The sequence below is a fragment of the Pristis pectinata genome, chromosome 35 (assembly GCF_009764475.1).
Source record: "Pristis pectinata isolate sPriPec2 chromosome 35, sPriPec2.1.pri, whole genome shotgun sequence".
Classification (NCBI taxonomy): Eukaryota; Metazoa; Chordata; class Chondrichthyes; order Rhinopristiformes; family Pristidae; genus Pristis; species Pristis pectinata.
Window position 1 is genome coordinate 3,398,152 of NC_067439.1, and position 22,676 is coordinate 3,420,827.

At 47.2% G+C, this 22,676-nt stretch overlaps 1 protein-coding gene across 1 annotated transcript in view; it reads left to right on the forward strand.

The window, feature by feature from the left end:
- The first annotated feature begins 3,648 nt into the window (after positions 1 to 3,648).
- The window catches only part of ttc9b (tetratricopeptide repeat domain 9B), a 28,913-nt gene continuing 9,885 nt past the window's right edge, over positions 3,649 to 22,676 (forward strand). The window contains exon 1 of the mRNA XM_052044327.1: positions 3,649 to 4,209. Within this exon, the coding sequence (XP_051900287.1) occupies positions 3,702 to 4,209 (508 nt within the window). The 5' untranslated portion in view covers positions 3,649 to 3,701. The remainder of the gene's footprint in view (positions 4,210 to 22,676) is intronic.

A 22,676-nucleotide genomic window follows, 5' to 3' on the forward strand; every position in this document is an offset into this window, starting at 1 on the left:
ATCCTGCTTCATCCGAGGGACAACACGTCTGACAATTGGCACAGCCTCTGTGCTGAAATCAGCCTAGATTTTTGTGTTGCATCTCTAGGGTACAGCTTAAACCCACAACATTGATTCCAAAGCAAATGTGGCTACCACTGTGCTATGTCATGTGACCAGGTACTGACTTAATATTTTGTGTTTTTGAAATCAAACTGATGCACTGATTGATTTAATACAAATGATAACCATCTCAAGATGAATCATGTTACACTAATGGCTCAAGAAAGCTAGTGATATAGGAAGATAAGTGTGGCTTATTTAATAAAGAGAGATTCCAAAATGAACCATGGCTATGCTCTAATATAGTAAACAAGCAAATGATGCTTTATACTATGATGCTAGAGGAACTCAGCAGGCCAGGCAGCATCCGAGAAAAGCAGGCGGTCAACGTTTCGGTTCAGGACTGAAGATAGGAAAAGGGGAAGCCCAATATATAGGAGGGAAAAGCAGAGCAGAGATAGGTGGACAGAAGAGGGGAGGCGGGGTGGGCACATGGTGGTGATAGGTAGATGCAGGTAAGAGGCTGTGATAGGCAGGTGCTGGGGAGGGCCAAGAGTGTAGCCACGGACACTCACATGGGGCCCAGCTAAGCCTGCCTCTTCGTTGGCTATGTTGAACAGTCTCTGTTCCAAGCCTACTCTGGCCCCATTCCTCAACTGTTTCTCTGCTATACTGACAACTGCATTGGTGCCACCTCTTGTACCCGTGCGGAACTTGACAGTTTCATAAATTTCGCTACAAATTTTCACCCTGCTCTCCAATTCACTTGGACTATCTCTGACACCTCTCTCTCCTCCCTCAATCTTTCTATCCCCACCTCAGGAGATTCCTTATCCACTGCCATCTTCTACAAACCCACTGATGCCCACAGCTACCTCGATTACAGCTCCTCCCACCCTGTCTCTTGCAAGGACTCTACCCCTTTTTCTCAATTTCTCTGCCTCTGTTGCGACGGCTCCCATGATGAGGCTTTCCACTCCAGGACATCCGAGATGTCCAACTTCTTTACTAACCATGGCTTCCCCCTGACTGTGGTCGAGAGAGCTCGCACCCATATCTGTGCCATTTCCCGCACCTCTGCTCTCACCCCCACCCCTCCCAGACCCAACAGGGATAGTGTCGCCCTTGTCCTCACATTTCATCCCACCAGCCTACGTATCCAACACGTCATTCTCCCCACTTCCGCCATCTCCAAAGGAGCCCCACTGCCAAGCATATCTTCCCCTCCCCACCCCTTTCTGCCTTTCACAGGGACCACTCTCTTCACGACTCTCTAGTTCACTCCTCCCCCCCCCCCCCCACTCCCACCATCCTGCTCCCACCCCTGGAACTTCCACTGACCTGCCATAGGTGCAAAACCTGCCCCTACACCACCTCCCTCCAGGGACCCAGACAGTCCTTTCCCTACTTCCCTGAACCTGCCTATCACTATCTCTTACCTGCATCTACCTATCACCACCTTGTGCCCACCCCGCCTCCCCTCTTTTGTCCACCTATCACTGCTCTGCTTTTCCCTCCTATATATTGGGCTTCCCCTTTTCCTATCTTCAGTCCTGAAGAAAGGTCTTGACCCGAAATGTTGACCGCCTGCTTTTCTCCATGGATACTACCTGACCTGCTGAGTTCCTCCAGCATCATTGTGTCTTTCATCTAGATTCCAGCATCTGCAGTCCTTTGTTTCTCAAGTGATGCTTTATATTGGAACTCGTGCTATTCAGTGGAAGGATGCTGGCTTGAAGCTCAAGTATGAAATGTCAACTTGAATGCCTTGTAATCCTCCCAGGGGCATTGACATTTTCTGAAATCCAGCGTGTCTGTGACTTGGTGGCTGCTCTTTCAGTACATCAGGGGGACTGGTGAACTGTTGTTGTCACAAGTGGCTGGGCAGTCGGAACAAGGTGTCCATAACCCTGCCCCTAGCTGCTCAGAGCAAACTTCAACGTCCTCACCAAACTATTTGACTTTGGGGGGGGGGGGGTGGAATTAATTGAGGTGGTGACTAAATTATTCCAGCAGCCTGGATCGTTGGTGACTTGTAAATTTGGAATAAACAAAACCTAGCATTTAGGATTGACAGCAATAGAATGGTTCACCAATATACTTTAGGGAAGAGCTGTACCCTTCTTTCCTAATGTGGCCTAAGTGTGGTTCCAAGCACACAATGTAGGTGATAATCAGAATCAGCTTTATTATCACTGACATATGACGTGAAATTTGTTGTTTTGCGGCAAGGCATAAAAATCTATAAATTACAAAATTGGAGTAATGACAGAGTGTTCATGGACCGTTCAGAAATCTGATGGTGGAGGGGAAGAAGCTGTTCCTGAATCATTGAGTGTGGGTCTTCAGGCTCCTGTACCACCTCCCCAATGATAGTAACGAGAAGAGGGCATGTCCCGGATGGTGAAGGTCCTTAATGATGGATGCTGCCTTCTTGAGGCACAGTTGTACTATGCATTGGCATAATACTGTTGGCAATTGGGAATACCAACCTTGCCGGTGTCACTAATTCCTATTGAGAACTAAAATAGACCTACGTTCCTATGATGCTGCTTCAAGCAAGTTTTTCATTGTACCTGTACCTCACTGCACTTGACTATAAACTCAACTTGCAAATCCCAATCTTGGTGCAGTAACCACTGAGCAAGCAAAATAATACTTCTGTGGGGCACGGCCACAGTTTAGGGCCCTTCTGCTTCCTAATGTAGAGTAATACAGCACGGAAACAGGCCCTTCAGCCCAACTCATCCCTGCCGACCAAGATGCCCACCTAAGCTATTCCCATTAACCCACGTTTGGCCCATATCCCTCTAAACCTTTCCTATCCATGTACCTGTCCAAATATCTTTTAAATGTTGTGATTGTACCTGCCTCAACCACTTCCTCTGGCAGCTCGATCAATATAGGCACCACCCTCTGGGTGAAGAAGTTGCCACTCAGGCCTCTTTTAAATCTCTCCCTTCTCACCTTAAATCTATGTCCTCTAGTTTTTCATTCCCTTTCCCTGGGGAAAAATGTCTGTGTCTTCGCTCTATCTATGCCCTTATGATTTTATACTCCTCTGTGAAGTTAGTTGAAATCTGTGTTAAACCGTGAACCTGAAATTTTGGGGAAAAATTGCAGGAAATACTCAGCAGGTCAGGCAGCACCTGATGAGGTCGAGCCACCTGAACCATCAACTTTGTTCTGTCTGCAAAGATGTTGCCTGATCTCGGTATTTTCAGCTTTTATTGCATGGAGTTTGTGTCCTCAGTGCGGCGCCCTGTGGGGATATGTAGAGTTAAAACATGAATTAACAGCCGGTCTAACTGCCGCAGATGTATCGAGGGATTTCGGGAAAACAGCAGCTTTGCAGTGGTTGGTGATGTTTGGGTGGAGATTTATCCAGCTCATTACTGCACCTATTCCCATTATTACAGCGCTTATTTCTTGATTGCTTGAGCCCCGGCGTGTGTGTATGTGTGTGGTTTAAGGGGAGGGGGCGGGTTATATATAAACGCCTTTAAGGGTTAAGCAGGAGAAACGGGCGCCGCTGCAGCGAGAGAGCCCGGGAACTGCGCGGCGTGAGCTTGCGCTGTCCACGGTGCTGAAGGACGGTTCGGTTAACAAGCACCTCGCCAATTAGTGGGGTCAAGCCACCGGGGCGATCGCCCTGATTTATGCACAGCAAACTGTTACAGACCATCAAAAGGCGACAGGTTTCCGATCTTGCAAAGAATGGTGCGCCTGTAGGCGAGATGGAAGGCAAATATTCCCTAAAAGCGCAGGGCATAGGCGGGGGGAGCATTGGTCAGAAACAATCCCGGATAGGGGCGAGGGGAGCGGGCCAGTCGCCGGTCAGCTCCCGGGACCCTCTCCGGGCTCCGGCGGGGGTCGCAGATGCCAGGAACCCCGCAGCCCATCAGGGAGAGGGCGAGAGCGACAACGGTTGCAAGATCCAGAGAGCAGTGGGCTTCAAGATCGAGGGGAATCAATGTTACCGGGAGAAGAAATTCCGTGAGGCGATCGGCAAGTACCACCGGGCGCTACTGCAACTCAAGGGGATCCGGATCGGCGACGCTCGGGGCGAAGACGTGAACGAATTGCGCAAAGGGCGCAGTAGGCTGACGGAGGAACAGAACCGACTTATCGAGAGCACCGAGATCGACTGCTACGATAGTTTGGCGGGTGAGTGCTGTCATCTCATTCATCGGAGTTTACCGGTTGTAATCACCCTCCAGAATGTCCTCCACAAATCCATCAAACACCCCCCCCCCCCCCCAAATAATCCTGTCAGTTTTATTTTGGAGGTGAGCATTGCATCCCTGATTATTATTCACCGATGTCCCCCCGGCTTATTTATCAGTTTAAAGGCTGTGGTGTATAGTGTAAAATTATTCTCAACAGCCCCCTCAAGATTTATAATGTGATTTATCCAGTTGGCTCGCATCTTCGAAGATAAATTTCAGTGCGAGACTGCAGGCGGGCACTTCGGGAAATTCTATAAAGATTCCACAAGCAGCCTTGCACACGGGAAATGTGGAATCTCATCCCGAGAATACTGGGCTTTGGGGATTCCACCATGTGAAGGTGAATTTTGGATCCCCGCTACACCAGACTAACTGGTACATCATGTGCTCTGGGCGAAAGATCTGTGGTCCTAATTGTACATCACGGTTGGGAACCCCGCATGAAGCCTGTAAATAACTCAGTGTCCTGAGAAAGGAGTTTATGGATAGGAGAATCAAGCCGCGGCCACACGTTAGCTCCGTTCATGTAATGTTCCCCGTGAAATGAAATGACATAAAAATTGGAGGTGACTGCGGTCCAGATCGTGTACTTGGAGTCACCCGACCCATCACTACGCGCCACAATCTGCTGTTACTCATTATGACATCCAGCAAGGTAAAAGGGTATGACGATGATAAACGCCAAACCTCTGCCGTCCCAGTGGTGTTGGATAATCTGGGCTGAGTGTTCTTCCTGCCTGCGAACTAACAGCATCAGATCACTATCATCTGGAACTCCAAATGCGCTGGTCTTCTGATCCATGCCTGTACGTTGTCCCTTTGTAATCCTACGGGATGTGTGGGATCCCGTTCTAATTTACAATTGCTGATAAACCTGCAGTGATGATGTCACAAGGCAGTGTAATCACTCTCACTGTCTGGTCTCTCACTGTAATACCCTTCGCTGTAATACTTAGAGAGCCCTAGAACAATACAGCAGGGAAACAGGCCCTTCGGCCCAATTTGTCCATGCTGACCAAGATGCCCATCTAAGCCCGTCCCATTTGCCTGCGTTTGGCCCATATCCCTCTAAACCTTTCCTATCCATGGACCTGTCCAAGTGCCTTTTAAATGTTGTTAATGTACCTGCCTCCCCCACTCCCTCTGGCAGCTCGTTCCATATACTCACCGCCCTCTGGGTGAGGAAATTGTCCCTCAGGTTCCTTTTAAATCTTTCCCCTCTCACCTTAAACCTATGCCCTCTAGTGCTTGGTTCCCTTTCCCTGGGAAAAAGACATTTATAGACATTTTACTCCAAACGTAATTCATTTGATAAAAATACTTTAATGATGTGATGAAGCTGTATGCAAATGTAACTACTTACTTTGATTAAAGGGCATAGGTTTGCACAATGATTTATTTAGAAATAAACTGAGTGATTTTGAACATTTCTGAGTTTACATATTTAGTGATGGCATACTCTTTTCATGAACCATTAAATCCAATCTTTATTTCATTTAAAATGAACATTCAGTTACCCCAGCAGTTTAAGATTTTTTTCTCACTGTAATACCCCTCGCTCTAAGAGTTCTCACTATAATTCGCCTTATGTAATGTCTCTTACTGTGATACCTCTCACTGTGATGTTCCTTATCTAATGTGCCCACTATAATTTCCCTGAATGTAACATTCCTTATGTAATACCCCTCTTGGTAACGTCCCTCACTGTATGGATTTTCACTATATTGACCCACTGTGATTTTCCTCACCTGGTTCATCCATTATGTAAGCTTTAGGTCTGGCCAAGATTAGTTTTGGGTGTGACGACCCCAGTGTCCCGATCAGCTGCCTCACCAGTGACAGAGAAACACAGGAAGAATTGATGCTAGGAGAGTGATCACTGCTTGAATTAGCCTCCTTAAGGATGAAAGGCAGAGGGTAGAACATTGGGGGTGCTTCCAAGTGGTATCATATAATAGTGAGGGATTGAGCAGTGGGATTAGAGAGATGAAACATAAATTATAGTGAGGGACATTACAAGCAGAGGAGAAGGTCTTGAGTGGCAGTTTTGTTGATTTCACCCAAATCACCTCCTCACCGTCCCTGCATCAAGGAGATGAGATCAATCGCTGTATTCCTTCTACCAGCTCAACTGAGATCAAACACTTCAGATAGACCAAGGGTCATAGAACTGCCTGGCCTTATACAGTTCACTAGAAGAATTACTTACTGAGGAACAAGAAAGTGAGTTTATCTGGAAAATTTCATGCAAGGCATTTATCTTCCTGAATAATGAATGATGCCTTATAAACTTTTGACTGCACTTGCAAACCACTCCGGTTTTGATTTCAGAAACCTTGACTGGGTTTATTTTGTTTTACATCTGTGTTCTAATCATGGGGTTCGGATACAAACTAACCATGCATTGTAATTCCACCCTGTAGCACTTGCTAGCTACCAACCATCTGGGCAACGATAAGCAAATGTGTTTATCCATCAGGAGATCTTCCTGGCCATTTTACTGGGAGAAGGACAGTTTCTAACATCACCGACATGGTACTGTTATGCAAATACTAGCTCCTCTATCATTTCATTCAATTGTATACTCTCTCACTCGATATTAAGGAAAATCAATTGTCCTACAAGCTTGAGAAGGGAAAATCATGCATGATTCTCATTCCTTATTACAGCACAGTGAAACTTGAGACAACTTTGTTCAGTTACTTGTTGTCTAGTGACCTAGGTTCGATCTTGACCTCAGGTGCTTTCTGTGTAGATTTTGCACGTTCTCCTTGTCACTGTGTGAATATCCTCTAGTGCTTCAGTTTCCTCTCACATCCCAAAGGCACGCAGGTCAGTAGGTTAATTGGCCGCTGGAAATTACCTGTATAGGTAATTACATTGTAAACTACCTGTGTGTGTAGACAAAGGGTAGAACTTGTGGAGAATAAAGTGGGTGGTTGAATGTCAGCTCAGACGATGGGATGAAGACCTGTTTCTGTGCTACACTTCCCTCTGGTAGTTACTCATCACCTTAGAGAATGCAACTTCGCGAGGAAGGTGTTTGCCAGAGGTACTTAGTCAGAGAGTCATACAGCACAGAAACAGGCCCATCAGGCCAACTGGTCCGTGCCGACCAAGATGTCTATCTGAGCCAGTCCCATTAGCCCACATTTGGCCCATATCCCTCTAACTCTCTCCTATCCATGTACCTGTCCAAATGCATTTTAAACATTGTAATTGTACCCGTCTCTACTACTTCCTCTGGCAGCTTGTTCCATACACCCACCACCCTCTGTGTGAAAAAGTTGCCCCTCAGGTCCCTTTTAAATTTTTCCCCCTCACCCTAAACCTGTGCCTTCTAGTTTTAGACTCCCCAACCCTGTGACTATCCACCTTATCTATTCCCCTCATGATCTTATAAACCTCTATAAGGTCACCCCTCAACCTCCTGCGCTCCAGGGAAAACAGTCCCAGCCTGTGCAGCCTCTCCTTATAACTCAAGCCCTCCAGTCCCGATAACATCTTTGTGAACCTTTCCAGCTTAATGAGCACTGTAATCTTATTATTTTGTGGCCTATAGACAATTCCCACCAGTTATTTTTTCCCTACTATTCCTAGAGGCAGGCATGGTAGTGTAGCGGTTAACGTAACATTTTACGGTGCCAGTGACCCGGGTTCAATTCCCGCCGCTGTTTGTACGTTCTCCCCGTGTCTGCGTGGGTTTCCTCCGGGTGCTCTGGTTTCCTCCCACATTCCAAAGATGTACAGGTTAGGAAGCTGTGGGCATGCTATGTTGGTGCCAGAAGCGTGGCGACATTCGTGGGCTGCCCCCAGAACACTCTACACAAAAGATGCATTTCACTGTGTGTTTCAATGTACATGTGACTAATAAAGATGCCTTGTCTTGTCTTGTCTTGTCTATTGCTGGGTGACCAATCCTGTCAGCTGCTTGCTGAGGATTGTCCTGAACAGCTGCATCACACAGGACTCTGTGCTGTAGGGGCTGTTCCTAGAGACACACACTAAGACAGACATCCGCTCTTCCTGCAAAGCCAACAGTGTGGTCAATGGTGCCCTTTGGTCTGCCTGAATCCCACTGGTGTCTCAGAGCAAGGTATTGTCAACAACCAGTCCTACAAGCTGGCACACTCAGAGGTTCAGGACCATGTATTGAAGGACACACTGAAGCTGGTGCTACTTCTACAAGGGGCCCACGAGGAAAGGCCACAGTTTAAGGCCCTCCTGCACACTCAAATCTGTGTTAAAACACCATGAACCATTTGCTTTCTGATCATGTACTGGGAATGATGTCTGATCATGTGCTATTGTTAATGAATATCCAGACGTTATAAGAATGTTGACTTAACCATCCTATATTAAATACTTCTGAATTCTTTATGTATGAAGTATATTTTCAATTTAAAAAAAAGAACAGGGATACGATGAGGGAGGAGACAAGGGCTGATGCATCACAAGGAGATGTTTGGAGGGGGAAAGGAATTGAATTTATAATGGAAATTACAACCATCATTTACACAGTAGTGTACAGATTGATTAATAATTCAAAAATCAATGTTCTACAATTTTATAGTAATGATTTTACAGTCTTGAAATGTGCACTATTCTATTGATTTAACTGACTGTGGCAGCTCCAGAAATGCTCTGCTTATTTACAGCAATTTTTAGAAAACTGCTCAGTTGTGACCAAGGAAAGACTTAATGCTCTGGCACCAAGAGTGATATGGAGGCTGAGCTGGGCTGATACTAGTGTGTGGGGGGCTTGGGGCAGGTTGATAAAGCAGGTACCATGTCCATGTGACACTCCCACATGAGGAGTTGCTTTCCTTTGAAGCAGAAGACTCGTGAATCTCAAATGCCTTTCATGGCCCAGGAACCTCACAGCCAGTGAAGTATTTAAGGATCCGGGGGCAGCTGGGCAGGGGGGTAGACATTGGTGAGGCCACAGTGGGCCTGGGATTCAAGTGTTGCCTCTGCTCCTAATGGGCGGCCTGAGAATGCAGGGCCCAGGGGTTTATTCCACCCCCGGGATTATATCCCATGGCTGGGTAGGGGAAGCATTGAGCCAACTGAAGCCGAACTGAAAGGGCCGCTGCAGAGAAGCTGTTCCCTCCAGTTGGTGCCTCTGAGACCAGCCAACAGGGGCTCCCATGGGGAAACCAGAGCAGAACCTTCTGGAAACACTCGGTAGGTCGGGCAGCATCTGCAGGGAGAGAAGCAGAGTTTCAGACCCATGTCTCAGCTCTGTTTCTGTCTCCACAGACGCTGCCTGAGCCGCTGAGGGTTCCCAGCAGTCAGGCAGTCTAAAACCCAGATTTAACGTGAAAGGGGAGCCATTTAAATGGGACCTGAGTAGCAGTTTTCCACACACAGGATGGTGGGGATGTGTAGCAGGCTGCCAGAGGAAGCTGTAGAGCCCGGTACAGTTATAATTACATTTGAAAGACATTTGGACAGGTACATGGATCAAAAGGGTTTCGAGAGATATGGGCCAAATGCAGGCAGATGGAACTAGCCCAGGTAGACAACTTGGTCAGCATGGATTGTTGGGCCGAAGGGCCCGTTTCCGTGTTGTATAAATCTATAAGTATAGTCACTGTTGTAATGACACACACTTGGTAGCCAGTTTTGCACAGCAAGCTCCCACAAATGGATGACCTGCTTTCAGTGACATGGGTAGAGGGATAAACATGTTCATGGTGTTGGGTTGTAGACCAGAAGAACAGCACCTCGTATTCTGCCTGGGGAGTTTACAACCCCAATGGCATGAACATTGAATCCTCCAATAAGAGGTAAACCTCTGCCCCTCTGTCTCTCTCTTGTCCTTCTGATCTGCCCAGGTCCTCTCACACATACCCTCCTTTCCAACCTCCTCCCCCTCCTCCTCCCCTCCCCCTCCCCCTCACCCTCACCCTCACCCTCCCCCTCCCCCTCCCCTAGCTATTTCACCTGCCCATCACCCACAAACTCCTCCCACTGGGTCCCTCCCCACCACAGTTCCCATCTGCCCACCCACTTCCCTTATGTGGTTCCTCTTCACCTTCCTTTCTCATCAGATTCCACCATCTGCGGCCCTCTGTTGCCTCCACCTATCACCTCCCAGCCTCTGTCGTTAGCTCCTCCCCTCCCTCCCCCAGCTGACTCCATCTGCCAATCAACCCCGCCTCACCTGGATCCACCTATCGCTTGCCAGCTCTTGCTCCACCCCCTCCCCCTCACCTCTCTGCACTGGCCACCTCCCCCCACTCTTTCAGTCCTAATGAAGGGTCGACTGTCCATTTCCGTCCACAGATGCTGCCTGACCCGCTGGGTTCCTCCGACAGCTCGTTTTTTGCTCTGGACTCCAGCATCTGAGATCTCTGTGTCTCACCCTCTGGATGTGTGTTAGTAATTCCCAAGATACCTCTCTTTTTCCAAAGAGGTTTTGCACTGATCCTGAGGCACACTTCCAGTACAGTACTGAGGGAGTGCCACACAGCTGGAGGTGGTGTTATATGTCATATTGCATGGCTATCAAGCACCCATTTTACCAATCCCATTTTATTCCCCCCTTATTGCCATCAACTCCCCCCAGATTTTACCACTCACCTACACACCAGAGGCATTTCATAGAACATAGAACACCACAGTGCAGTACAGGCCCTTTGGCCACAATGTTGTGCCAACATTTTATCCTGCTCTAAGATCTATCTAACCCTTCCCTCCCACATAGCCCCCTATTTTTCTATCCTTCATGTGTCTATATCTAAGAGTCTCTTAAATGTCCCTAATGTATCTGTTCCCACAACCTCTGCCGGCAGTGTGTTCCACGCACCCACCACCCTGTGTAAAAAACTTACCCCTGACATCCCCCTTATACCTTCCTCCAATCACCTTAAAGTTATGTCCCCTCGTGTTAGCCATTGTCGCCCTGGGAAAAAGTCTCTGACTGTCCACTCGATCTATGCCTCATCATCTTGTGCACCTCTATCAAATCACCTCTCATCCTCCTTCTCTCCAAAGGGAAAAGCCCGAGCTCGCTCAACCTATCCTCATAAGACATGCTCTCCAATCCAGGCAACATCCTGGTAAATCTCCTCTGCGCCCTCCCTAAAAGCTTCCACATCCTTCCTATAATGAGGCGACCAGAACTGAACACAATACTCCAAGCGTGGTCTAACCAGAGTTCTATAGAACTGCAACATCACCCCGACTAATGAGGCCAACACTCCAGACGCCTCCTTAACAACCCTATCGACCTGGATGGCAACCTTGAGGGATTTATGGACGTGAACCCCAAGATCCCTCTGTTCCCCCACACTGCTAAGAATCCTGCCATTAACATTGTATTCTGCCTTCAAATTTGATCTCCCGAAGTGTGTCACTTCACACTTTTCCGGGTTGAACTCAATCTGCCACTTCTCAGCCCAGCTCTGCATTCAGTGGCCAACTAACCTACCAACACCGTGTGTCTCTGGGATGTGATAGGAAACCGGAGCACCTGGGGGAAACCCACGGTCACAGGGAGTTCGTGCAAACTCCACACAGACAGTACCAGAGGTTGGGATTGAATCCGGGTCGCTGGGGCTGAGGCAGCATCTCTACTAGCTACACCACTGTGCTGCCTTTAACATGTCTTTCAGTTGACATATTAAACTAAGGTCTCACTTTCCCTCTCAGGGATCTGATTGCACTCATTTAAAGAGCAGAAGGAAGAATTCTATCCAGCGTCCTGGGCCCAATATTTAGAATCAGAATCAGAATCAGAATCAGGTTTATCATCACTGACACGTCGTGAAATTTGTTGTTTTGCGGCAGCAGTTCAGTGCAAGACATAAAATCACTATAAGTTACAAAAATAAATAAGGAGGGAAAAAGAGGTGGTGTTCATGGGTTCATGGACTGTTCAGAAATCTGATAGCGGAGGGGATGAAGCTGTTCCTGAAACGTTGAGTGTGGGTCTTCAGGCTCCTGTACCTCCTCCCTGATGGTAGTAATGAGTAGAGGGCAAGTCCCGGATGGTGAGGGTCCTTAGTGATGGATGCTGCCTTCTTGAGGCACCGCCTCTTGAAGATGTCCTCGACGGCGGGGAGGGTTGTGCCCGTGATGGAGCTGGCTGAGTCTACAACCCTCTGCAGCCTCTTTGGATCCTGCACATTGGAGCCTCCGTGCCAGGCGGTGATGCAACCATTTATTACCTCCTACTCGACAGCATTAAGAGAAGGTAACATAATCATTTTCACATTGCAGTCAGTGGGAATCTTTAGGGGAAGCTCATGATGGATTAACTTGAATGAATATTTTCAAAAGATAACGAGGAGCATCGGTGAAGGTGGCACATTCAATTTTGATAAAGTTCCACCAGGAATGTGAGAGTCTACGGGGAAAGTGGCAAGTGCTATTAAAAATGGTTACATGGGTGAAAGTAAAGGGTAACGACTGACAGGACTGACTGGAAGACTGAATGTCTTCGGTCAGTATTTGGTCTCTTGCATATTGTGAAATACGTTAATGCCTGTGTGTAGGAGCCAGAGTTAAGAAGATGACTGATAAATGCCAGCAGTTGACAGGAGCAAGAAGTTTTCAAGCTGCAGGAAGATATCAATAGATTGGTTACACGGTGTAGTATGAAAGGCCAGGGGTCAGATGTCAATCAAGGGTCTGGCTCCGCCCCATCCATTAAAGAGCACACCTGAGGATTGGCTCGTAACCCACCTTTGTTCTTGACCCTGAATCATTGGTTTGTTTCACCTGAGCAGCTCCGCCCCGCTACAGCCCTGTAAAAGATGGTGCACGAGGGCTTTCGTCCTCTTTTCCGATTGCTGCTGGGGTCGAGACCACAGGGGAGAGGGTGCACTTTCACAGGGGTCTAGGAGCGTCCTGAGTAGATTCCCAGTAGCGTAGAGCTGTTGTTTGTCCCAATTCAGGGGGTCCAGACAACGTATTTGTTCGTTCCCTGATAGTCTGTACTAGTTCGTTGTGTGTGTGTGTGTGTGTGTGTGTGTGTGTGTGTGTGTGTGTGTGTGTGTGTGTGTGTGTGTGTGTGTGTGTGTGTGTGTGGTGTGTGTGTGTGTGGTGTGTGTGGTGTGTGTGTGTGTGTGTGTGTGTGGTGTGTGTGTGTGTGTGTGTGTGTGTGTGTGTGTGTGTGTGTGTGTGTGTGTGTGTGTGCACGCGCACTTTACCCCTGTTGTGGCTCCCCCCATGTTTCACGATCACCCTAGTGCGAGTGTGTGAGGGTGCATTTGTTCCTTCACATTCTGTTCCCGTGTCGGTCTTTATGAATAAAATCCTCCTTTTAAAGTACAAAGACTGTGCGTCCAGATACCTTTATCTTCAAGATACCAAAAGAACCTTTCTCATAACACACAGCCACAAGGGACAAGTGAAATTCAGTGATAGAATTGTGATTTAATGTAGTTGGGGGTCTAAAACAAGGTGAGGCAGTGCATGGGAATTAGTGTATTTGCTCCCCCATGGTTCCAGCAACCCAGGCTCAGTCCCAACCCCTGCTGCTGACTGTGTGGAGTTTGCACATTCTCTATGTGAATGGGTGGGTTTCCCTGGTTACTCTGGTTTCATCCTGCATCCCAAAGACGTGTGGGATGGTAGGTTAACTGGCTGTTGTAAATTGCCCCTAGTGTGTAGTTGACTGGTAACATCTGGAGGCGGCCGGGGTTACAGAAGTTCAGTGTAATTGGGTGTTAGATGCTCTGTATGGACCAGGTGGGTGAAGGGCCTGTCCCCGTGCTGTGGACCCTGTGACTCTAAGTGCAGAAAGCCAGAGGGATCTTGGCACCATGTTGATAGATCCCTGAGGGTAGCAGGACAGGAGATAAAGCAGTTAGGAAGAGATTTGCCTTTATTGGCAGTGGTATAGGACACAGGAGTAGGAAAGTCAAGCTCGATCTGCATAGAAGACTAATTACACCACAGCTAAAGCACAAGGTTCTGTCTGGTGACCTCAGTAACATGATGGCCCTGGAGAGGACACGGAGGAGGTTTACAAAGATGTTGCTGGGAATGGAGAGTTGGAGCTGTGAAGACACACTGACTGGATCGGGTGTATTGTCTTTGGAATGACACGGACCACAGGGAAATTTAAATGAGATGTACAAATTTATCAGAGGTTTAGTTAGACCAAACAGAAAGGACAGAGTGGTTAGAGATAAGGCACGTAGGAGCAGTCGAGGGAAAACCTCACCCAGAGTGCGGGTGAGGTCTGGAACCTACTGCCTAAAGGACTGGTGGGAACAGAGTCATTCATCACATTTGAAAGGAATCTGGGTGAGAAATTCTGGGTGTTTGCACAGCTCCGGACTGAGAGCTAGGAAGCAGGAGTAACCCAAGCAGCTCTAATTTTGCCCAGAACAGACATTATGGGCTGAACAGCCACCTCTTGGGCAGTACATTTCCGATTCCATGTTCGTGGCATCTTGCTTTGTGCAAGCATTGGCCGCTGCCACTTCTACAGTACAACAGTCACTACACTCAGAAGGTACTGGATTGGCTGTGGAGCATGTTGGCATGTTTGTCACCTTTACAACAGACCTTCTCTGACCAAGCTTTTGATCCCCTATCCTAATATCTTCTCACATGACTAGCTGTTGGACTTTGATTGCTAAAGCCCCTTTGAAGCACCCTGGGACATTTCACTACGCTGGAGATTAAAATACAGGCTGGTGTTGTAATCAGTTGCACCATTCAGGTTTGCATCACCTGTCTGATCTCAATCCAGAAATCCGCGTCCATCGCCTTCCAGTGCAGCCCGCTACGGCAGAATTCTATTGGTATGGAAACTGATACAGGTACCACATAGAAAAAGAGAATTGAGCAATGAATGTCAGTTCAATTTCCTACATGTCCAAGGCTTGCTGGAAGTACCTGTTGTGAATGTGAGTGATTCAGTCACCGGGTGCCGCACAATCAATGGAAGCATCAACAGTGCATTTGTTTTCCATGGTCTGTCCATTGTTACTTGCTCGTGTGAGACTCGAGGCAGGTTAATGGTGACCAAGCACCGTGATCGAGAAAAGATGGAAAGAAACGGCAAAAGTACTTCCAGTCCTAAGGACAACAGGCGGAGAACTATCCAGTACTTTGTGCAGAACATCCATTAACAACAGACGGGACGGTTTCAGCACAGTGACCAAACAGCGTATCGTTCTACAATTGTAGTGCTGATTAGGCTGCACTCACTGTCACTCAGAGGATGTTATGTGTCTGGGAATAAATTCCCGCTGCCTGCTCATTCTCCCCAGTATTAGACTGAGATGTTGACAGGATGTTCTATAGAATATTACACGCAGCAAAGTACTTAGACCTTAACCCTGTTGTAAATGAAGGAAAATAAGTAACAATGGATGAAAGTGTGAAGGTTAATAAGAATTTTCTTAATACTTGCCCAAACCATCCAATAACTAATTTCCCAGGTGAATGATACAGAGAAGTTCAGTACAATTCTCCTCAATGTCTTGGGGCTAACACTTAGCTTTCAACCAACATCAGACTATAGTTTGTGGACTGTCTGTGCACAGTTTGTTAATCCATGGGGTGTGGGTGATAAGATTTCTTTATTAGTCACATGTACGTTGAAACACAGTGAAATACATCTTTTGCGTAGAGTGTTCTGGGGGCAGCCCGCAAGTGTCGCCACGCTTCTGGCGCCAACATAGCATGCCCACAGCTTCCTAACTCGTACATCTTTGGAATGTGGGAGGAAACCGGAGCACCCAGAGGAAACCCACACAGACACACGTGGAGAACGTACAAACTCCTTACAGAAAGTGGCGGGAATTGAACCTGGGTCGCTGGCGCTGTAATAGTGTTACGCTAACTGCTACACTACCGTGATACTGTCAAGCGCAGCATTTATCGCCCATGTCTAAATACGAAGGTTGGGTTGAGCCTCCTCCTTGAGCCCCTGCATCCACGTGGTGAAGTTGTCCGTGAAGTGTTCTTGGGGAGAACAATGATGAATGACCTGTGATGTATTTCCAAGTCAGGATGGTGGTGACTTGGAGTGAACATGTCACCTGTGCCTACTGCCACTGTCCCTCTTGGTGGTAGGGGTTGTTAGGTAGGAAGGTGCTGTCTGAGTAGGCTTGGGCAGTTGAGGCAGTGTAGGTGGTACCCACTGGAGGAACTATGTGCCAGTGGTGGAGAGAATGTTTAGGGTGGGGGATAGTGTGCCGCTCAGGAGATTGCTTTGTTCTGATGGCGATGAGCTTCTCAAGAGTTGTTGGAGATGAACTCACCCAGGCAAGTGGAAAGTATTCAGCACACCCTTGACTTGTACCACATGGACAGTGGAGAGGTTGGGGAATTGGGAGGTGAGTCACTCACTGCAGAATGCCCAGCCTCTGACATGTTCTTGCAGCCACAGTGTTTGTTTCTGGTTCAGTTACATTTCTGAATCCATTCTCACAATCTCTGATGCCTCTTTATACCGTAACACTCTTAATGCACAATTCTAACTACTTCTCTCTATTCCTGATTGCTCTGAGATGGAAAGTGTGTATGGGCATGAATTAACTTTTCAGGACACAGCCTCTGTTTGTTTACAAAGGGCTTGTGGGACAATCCCTGGGGCTTGCTGTTACTATAGGCTCTGATGTAGATTTTCCACTTTCTGTTACTGCAGCTGGTGAGGAGGCTGCTGTGTCTGAGTTTGTGTGTGTGCTTGTGTCCATATGAGACTGGATTCAAGAACTGTGCAGAGAGGAGGGACATCAACATGGACACGTGTGTCCTGGTCCCCAATACGTTAAGGATGAGTGGGTATATGTATAATATGTGTTCAATGTGTCTCAACAGAAGCTGTCTAATCTATATTTGTCTTGTGTATGCACACGTGTGTGTGAGTGTGTGAGTGTGTGTGTGTGTGTGAGGGTGTGTGTGTGTGTGTGTGTGTGTGTGTGAGAGTGTGTGTGTGTGAGTGTGTGAGTGTGTGTGTGTGTGTGTGTGTGTGAGGGTCTGTGTGTGTGTGTGTGTGTGTGTGTGTGTGTGAGAGTGTGTGTGTGTGTGTGTGTGTGTGTGTATATATTTGGTGCTTGTGGATGGACCGAGTCCGTGTTGACCATCAAGCACCCATTCACACTGATCCCATTTTATTCTCCACACACCCTGACCAACTCCCCCCAGATTCTACCCCCTCACCCACACACTGGGGGCAATTTACAGTGGCCAATTAACCAACCAACCTGCACATCTTTGGGATGTGGGGGGAATCTGGAGCACCCAGGGGAAACCCACAAGGTCACAGGGAGAACGTGCAAACTCTACACAGACAGCACCGGAGGTCAGGATTGAACCTGGGTCTCTGGAGCTGTGAGGCAGCAGCTCTACGCATTACACTGTGTCACCTTGTGTTCGTGTGTATGTGTTTGTCCTTGCAAATACATATTTGTGTGTGTGTGTGTGTGTGTTTTTCTGCTTGTGTTTATGCCCCTGTGTGTGTGTGAGATTGATTATCTGTGTGTCTGGTTGTATGTGTCAGTGTGTGTCAGTGTGTGCCTGGTTGTGTGTGTCCGGCTGTATGTGTCAATGTGTATCTGTGTGTGTCTGGCTGTGTGTGTCGCTGTGTGTCTGTGTGTGTCTTGCTGTGCGTGTCAGTGTGTATCTGTGTGTGGCTATGTGTCAGTGTGTGTCTGGCTGTGTGTGTCGGTGTGTGTCAGTGTGTGTCTGTGTGTGGCTATGTGTCAGTGTGTGTCTGGCTGTGTGTGTCTGTGTGTGTCTGGCTGTGTGTCAGTGTGTTTGTGTGTCTGGCTGTGTGTATGTGCGGTGGGAGTACTGTTTGTACGTCTGTTTGTGTACGGGGGGGTGGGGGAATTGTTTGTGTGTCTGCAACTTTCTGTGCCTGTGGCGTTGATTTACTTCGCTGTTTTTGTTGGGTCTTTGTTCAGCTCTGACTGATGGAGGACCACAATGTTTGTCGATAGATTAATAGCTTAATGAGATTGTGGTGGTGGAAGATGCTGCAATTATAGCTCATGTAGGCTTGAAATGGGTGGAAACTCACTAACACTTAAAAATTGCAAATGTTTATTGTGTCTGTTGGATTATAATTACAGCCCTATGTTATTAGCTTCCACACTGTACTGGCAAATTCATTCCAACTTTGCAGCTCCAAGATTTACATAAAGAGTTGGGAATATCCCCTGCTGCACACGGATCAACAACCACTTATATTTACATTATACCCTTAACATAAAACACGGAAAGCAGAGGTCAAGATGGAAAAGGAGATTTGGGCGTGTTAGGGCGTGTTAGTCTGTGTTAGGGCGTGTTAGTCCGTGTACATGCACTTACATGTCCTGTAGAACAGGAGAAATGTGAGTCTCTCATTCCTCATGAGCACATTGATCTGTAGAACCACGATGCAAGTACACCTTCTACTTTCCCCAACCTGTGAACCACCCACCCCCTCTCTGCAGGTACTATAACCATCTATCATTTTTTACCCTTATTCCCTTCCTTGCCTTAGGCCCTATTCCTAACTCCTTTTTTTAAGATTTCTTTATTAGTCACATGTACATTGAAACACACAGTGAAATGCATCTTTTGCGTAGTGTGTTCTGGGGGCAGCCCGCAAGTGTCGCCACGCTTCCGGCGCCAACATAGCACGCCCACGACTTCCTAACCTGTATGTCTTCTGGAATGTGGGAGGAAACCGGAGCACCCTTGAGGGAACCCACGCAGACACGGGGAGAACATAAAAACTCCTTACAGACAGTGGCCAGAATTGAACCTAGGTCGCTGGCGCTGTAATAACGTTACACTAACCTCTACACTACCATGCACTGACCCTATCCCTGGCCCCTGCCTACTTCCACTTAGATCTGGATCTCTCAAGAAGGCAACATCTATCATCAGAGATCCCCACCATCCGGGCCATGCCATCTTCTCGCAGCTCCCATCGGGCAGGAGGTACAGAAGCCTGAAGCCCCACACCACCAGGTTCAAGAACAGCTACTTCCCTTCAACCATTCAGTTCTTGAACCAACCGGCACCACCCTAATCACTACAGTTTTGCAACACTATGACCACTTAGATCACTTTGCACTACAATAGACTTTGTTTTGTTCTAATTGTGTCCTTGTACAAATTGTGTGTAATTTATGTCTAATTTATGCTTTTCTTGTGAATGCTGCTTATCTGATGCTGTGTGCCTGTGATGCTGCTGCAAGTAAGTTTTCCGTTGAACCTGTGCACACATGGACTTGTGCAGGTGACAATAAACTCGACTTTGACTTTGAGATCGGTACTCCTTGGATCTGTAACACCCACCTGCCCCCAACTCCTGTGGCTCTACTTATCTCGTACTTCCACACCCACAGTCCTTATCACCACAACACCGAAGCCAGGTACTGGCACGTGGGAACAGGAGGAGGCCATTCAGCCTCTCAAGGCTGCTATACCATTCCATTAGATCCCAGCCCATCTGTCTCTTCACTTCATTTGTCCACTTTGCTTCCATTATCTTTATTACCCTCAACCAACAAAAACCAACTTCAGCAAATAACTGCTGGAGGAACTTAACAGGTCAGGCAGCATCTATGAAGGGAAATAAGCAGTCGACGTTTCAGGTCGAGACCCTTCATCAAGACTGGGAAGTAGAGGGGAGATGGCCAGTATAATGAGGAGAAGGAAAGGGGTGTCTCTAAAAATCAGCCTCAATTTTTCTTAAATCTTCAGTTTTGAACTCTCATGGAGTGGGGCTTGTGATTGGGGGGCAGTTGGCACAAAGGGAGTGATGGTTTCAGATTTTCACCGTCCTTTCCATAAAGAAGTGTCACTGGACATCTTCCCTGAATGGTCAGGGTCTAATTCTAAGGTGCTTCCCTGTTACTCAGGACCCCCTACACCAGAGGACAAGGTTCTCCTCCACCCAGCCCCTCAATTCATCAATCACCCTTGTTACCTCAGTTATAACTCGGGGGAATGAAAAACTTACTTACAGCAGCATCACAGGCACATAGCATCAGATACACAACATTCAGAAGAAAAACATAAATTAAACATAAATTAGACACAATTTTTACAAGAAAGAACATTACTTAGCAAGATGATGATTCCAAACCAAATCTATGTCCTCCATGATGTTTAAAGCTTGCAGTGATATTCGAACTGTAATCTAATATAGATCCAGAGACCCCCCAAGGTTGCCACGCAGGTTGATAGGGTTGTTAAGAAGGCGTATGGCGTGTTGGCCTTCATTAGTCAGGGTATTGAGTCCAGACCGGCGAGGTGATGTTGCAGCTCTATAGAACTCTGGTGAGACCACACTTGGAGTATTGTGTTCAGTTCTGGTCACCTCATTATAGGAAGGATGTGGAAGCTTTAGAGAGGGTGCAGAGGAGATTTACCAGCATGTTGCCTGGATTGGAGAGCATGTCTTACGAAGATAGGTTGAGTGAGCTAGGGCTTTAGTCTTTGGAGTGAAGGAGAATGAGAGGTGACTTGATAGAGGTGTACAAGATGATAAGAGGCATAGATCGGGTAGACAGTCAGAGATTTTTTCCCAGGGCGACAATGGATAAGGTGATTGGAGGAAGGTATAAGGGGGATGTCAGGGGTAAGTTTTTTACACAGACAGTGGTGGGTGCGTGGAACGCACTGCCGGCAGAGGTTGTGGGGCAGGTACATTAGGGACATTTAAGAGACTCTTAGATAGACACATGAATGATAGAGAAATGGAGGGCTATGTGGGAAGGAAGGGCTAGATAGATCTTAGAGCAGGATAAAATGTCGGCACAACATTGTGGGCCGAAGGGCCTGTACTGTGCTGTAGTGTTCTATGTTCTATGTTCTAATACTGAGACCTGATTTTCAATTGCCTCTTGCTTGAGTAGTTTACTACACTGTAGTCATTGGCTACTGTCCATTTTTGTCTTCCTGAGCCCTTTGAGTCGATTACCTCTGGAACTGCTCCAAGGTACATACCTCAATAATCCCCCCCAACTGTTCACTCTTCTACAGCCAGTGTCAATGCAGAAAACTGATCGTGTCTCAACCCTAACTGTTTCTGCAGCTTTGGGAACTGGCACTTTACAGTTTTGCCTCGTTTCCCCACTCTGTACCAGAAAATGGCCTCGTAATCCCACAATCTGCCAGGGTATCTTAATTTTGCAGTTTGTGTTGCTGGGCTAGGATGCTCCAGTAGGGACCTCTTGGGCCAAATGGCTTCTGTCTGTGTTACATAGATCATAGAACAGTACAGCACAGGAACAGACCCTTCGGCACAGAATGTTGTATCAGACTAATTAAACGAATCATTAACTGCCTAACCAAACCAATCCCTTCTGCCCACACAAGGACCATATCCCTCCATTCTCTGCACATTCATGTGCCTATCTAAGAGCCCCTTAAACACCTCTATCGTATCTGCCTCCACCCCCACCCCTGGCAGCACATTCCAGGCAGCCACACTCTCTGTGTAAAAAAACTGGCCCCACACATCTCCTTTGAACTCAGCCCCTCTCACCCTTAAATGTCTAAATGTATTAGACATTGACCCTAGGAAAAAGATACCGGCCATCTACTCTAACTATGCCTCTCATAATCTAATAAACTTCCATCAGGTCTGTTGTAAATTCAGTGTCACCTTATTGAAAAGTTGGATCTTGAGGGAAATTAAAGTTTTGGATGTTAATTCAAGGAATTGGCCACGTGCTTTTTAATCGCAAGACCTCTCTATCCTTACAGCTACTTTCCAGGCATTTTCTTCCATACTTGGGAAACCCAGAGAGATGGTGAGGCCCAATTTAACACTGTCTTTCATGACTTCTGCCCAGAGCCCATCCATTGAGTGACCAAATCACAAACTCCAGAAGGGTTGTACTCCTATAGCACCTTTCGATATGGCTCAAGTACTCCTACAGCCAATGAAGATCTTCTTTGTGTCACCTCTGTTATAATGTAAGAAGTATGCAATTTACACACAGCAGGCTCTCACGAACGGCAATGAGGTAACAACCAGGTAATTTGATGGTGGACGTACCTGTACTAAAGCCAATGGTCAAACAGTTACAAAGAACCGTGCTTTTCTTCAGCTGTGGTTCCTAAAACTTGAAGGACAACATAGAACATACAACATACAACACAGAACATAGAACAGTACAGCACAGGAACAGGCCCTTCAGCCCACAATGTCTGAGCTGAACATGATGTTAAATTAAACTAAATCTCTTCTGCCTGCACGTGATCCACATCCCTCCGTTCCCTGCATCGTCATGAGCCTTTCTAAAAGCCTCTTAAACACCACGACCATATCTGCCTCCACCTCCATCCCTGGCAGCCCATTCCAGGCACCCACCACTCTCTGTGAAAAAAAAAGTTGCCCCGCACATCTCCTTAAAACTTTCCCCTCTCACCTTAAAGTTATGTCCTCTAGTATTTGACATTTCTACCCTGGGAAAAAACATTCTG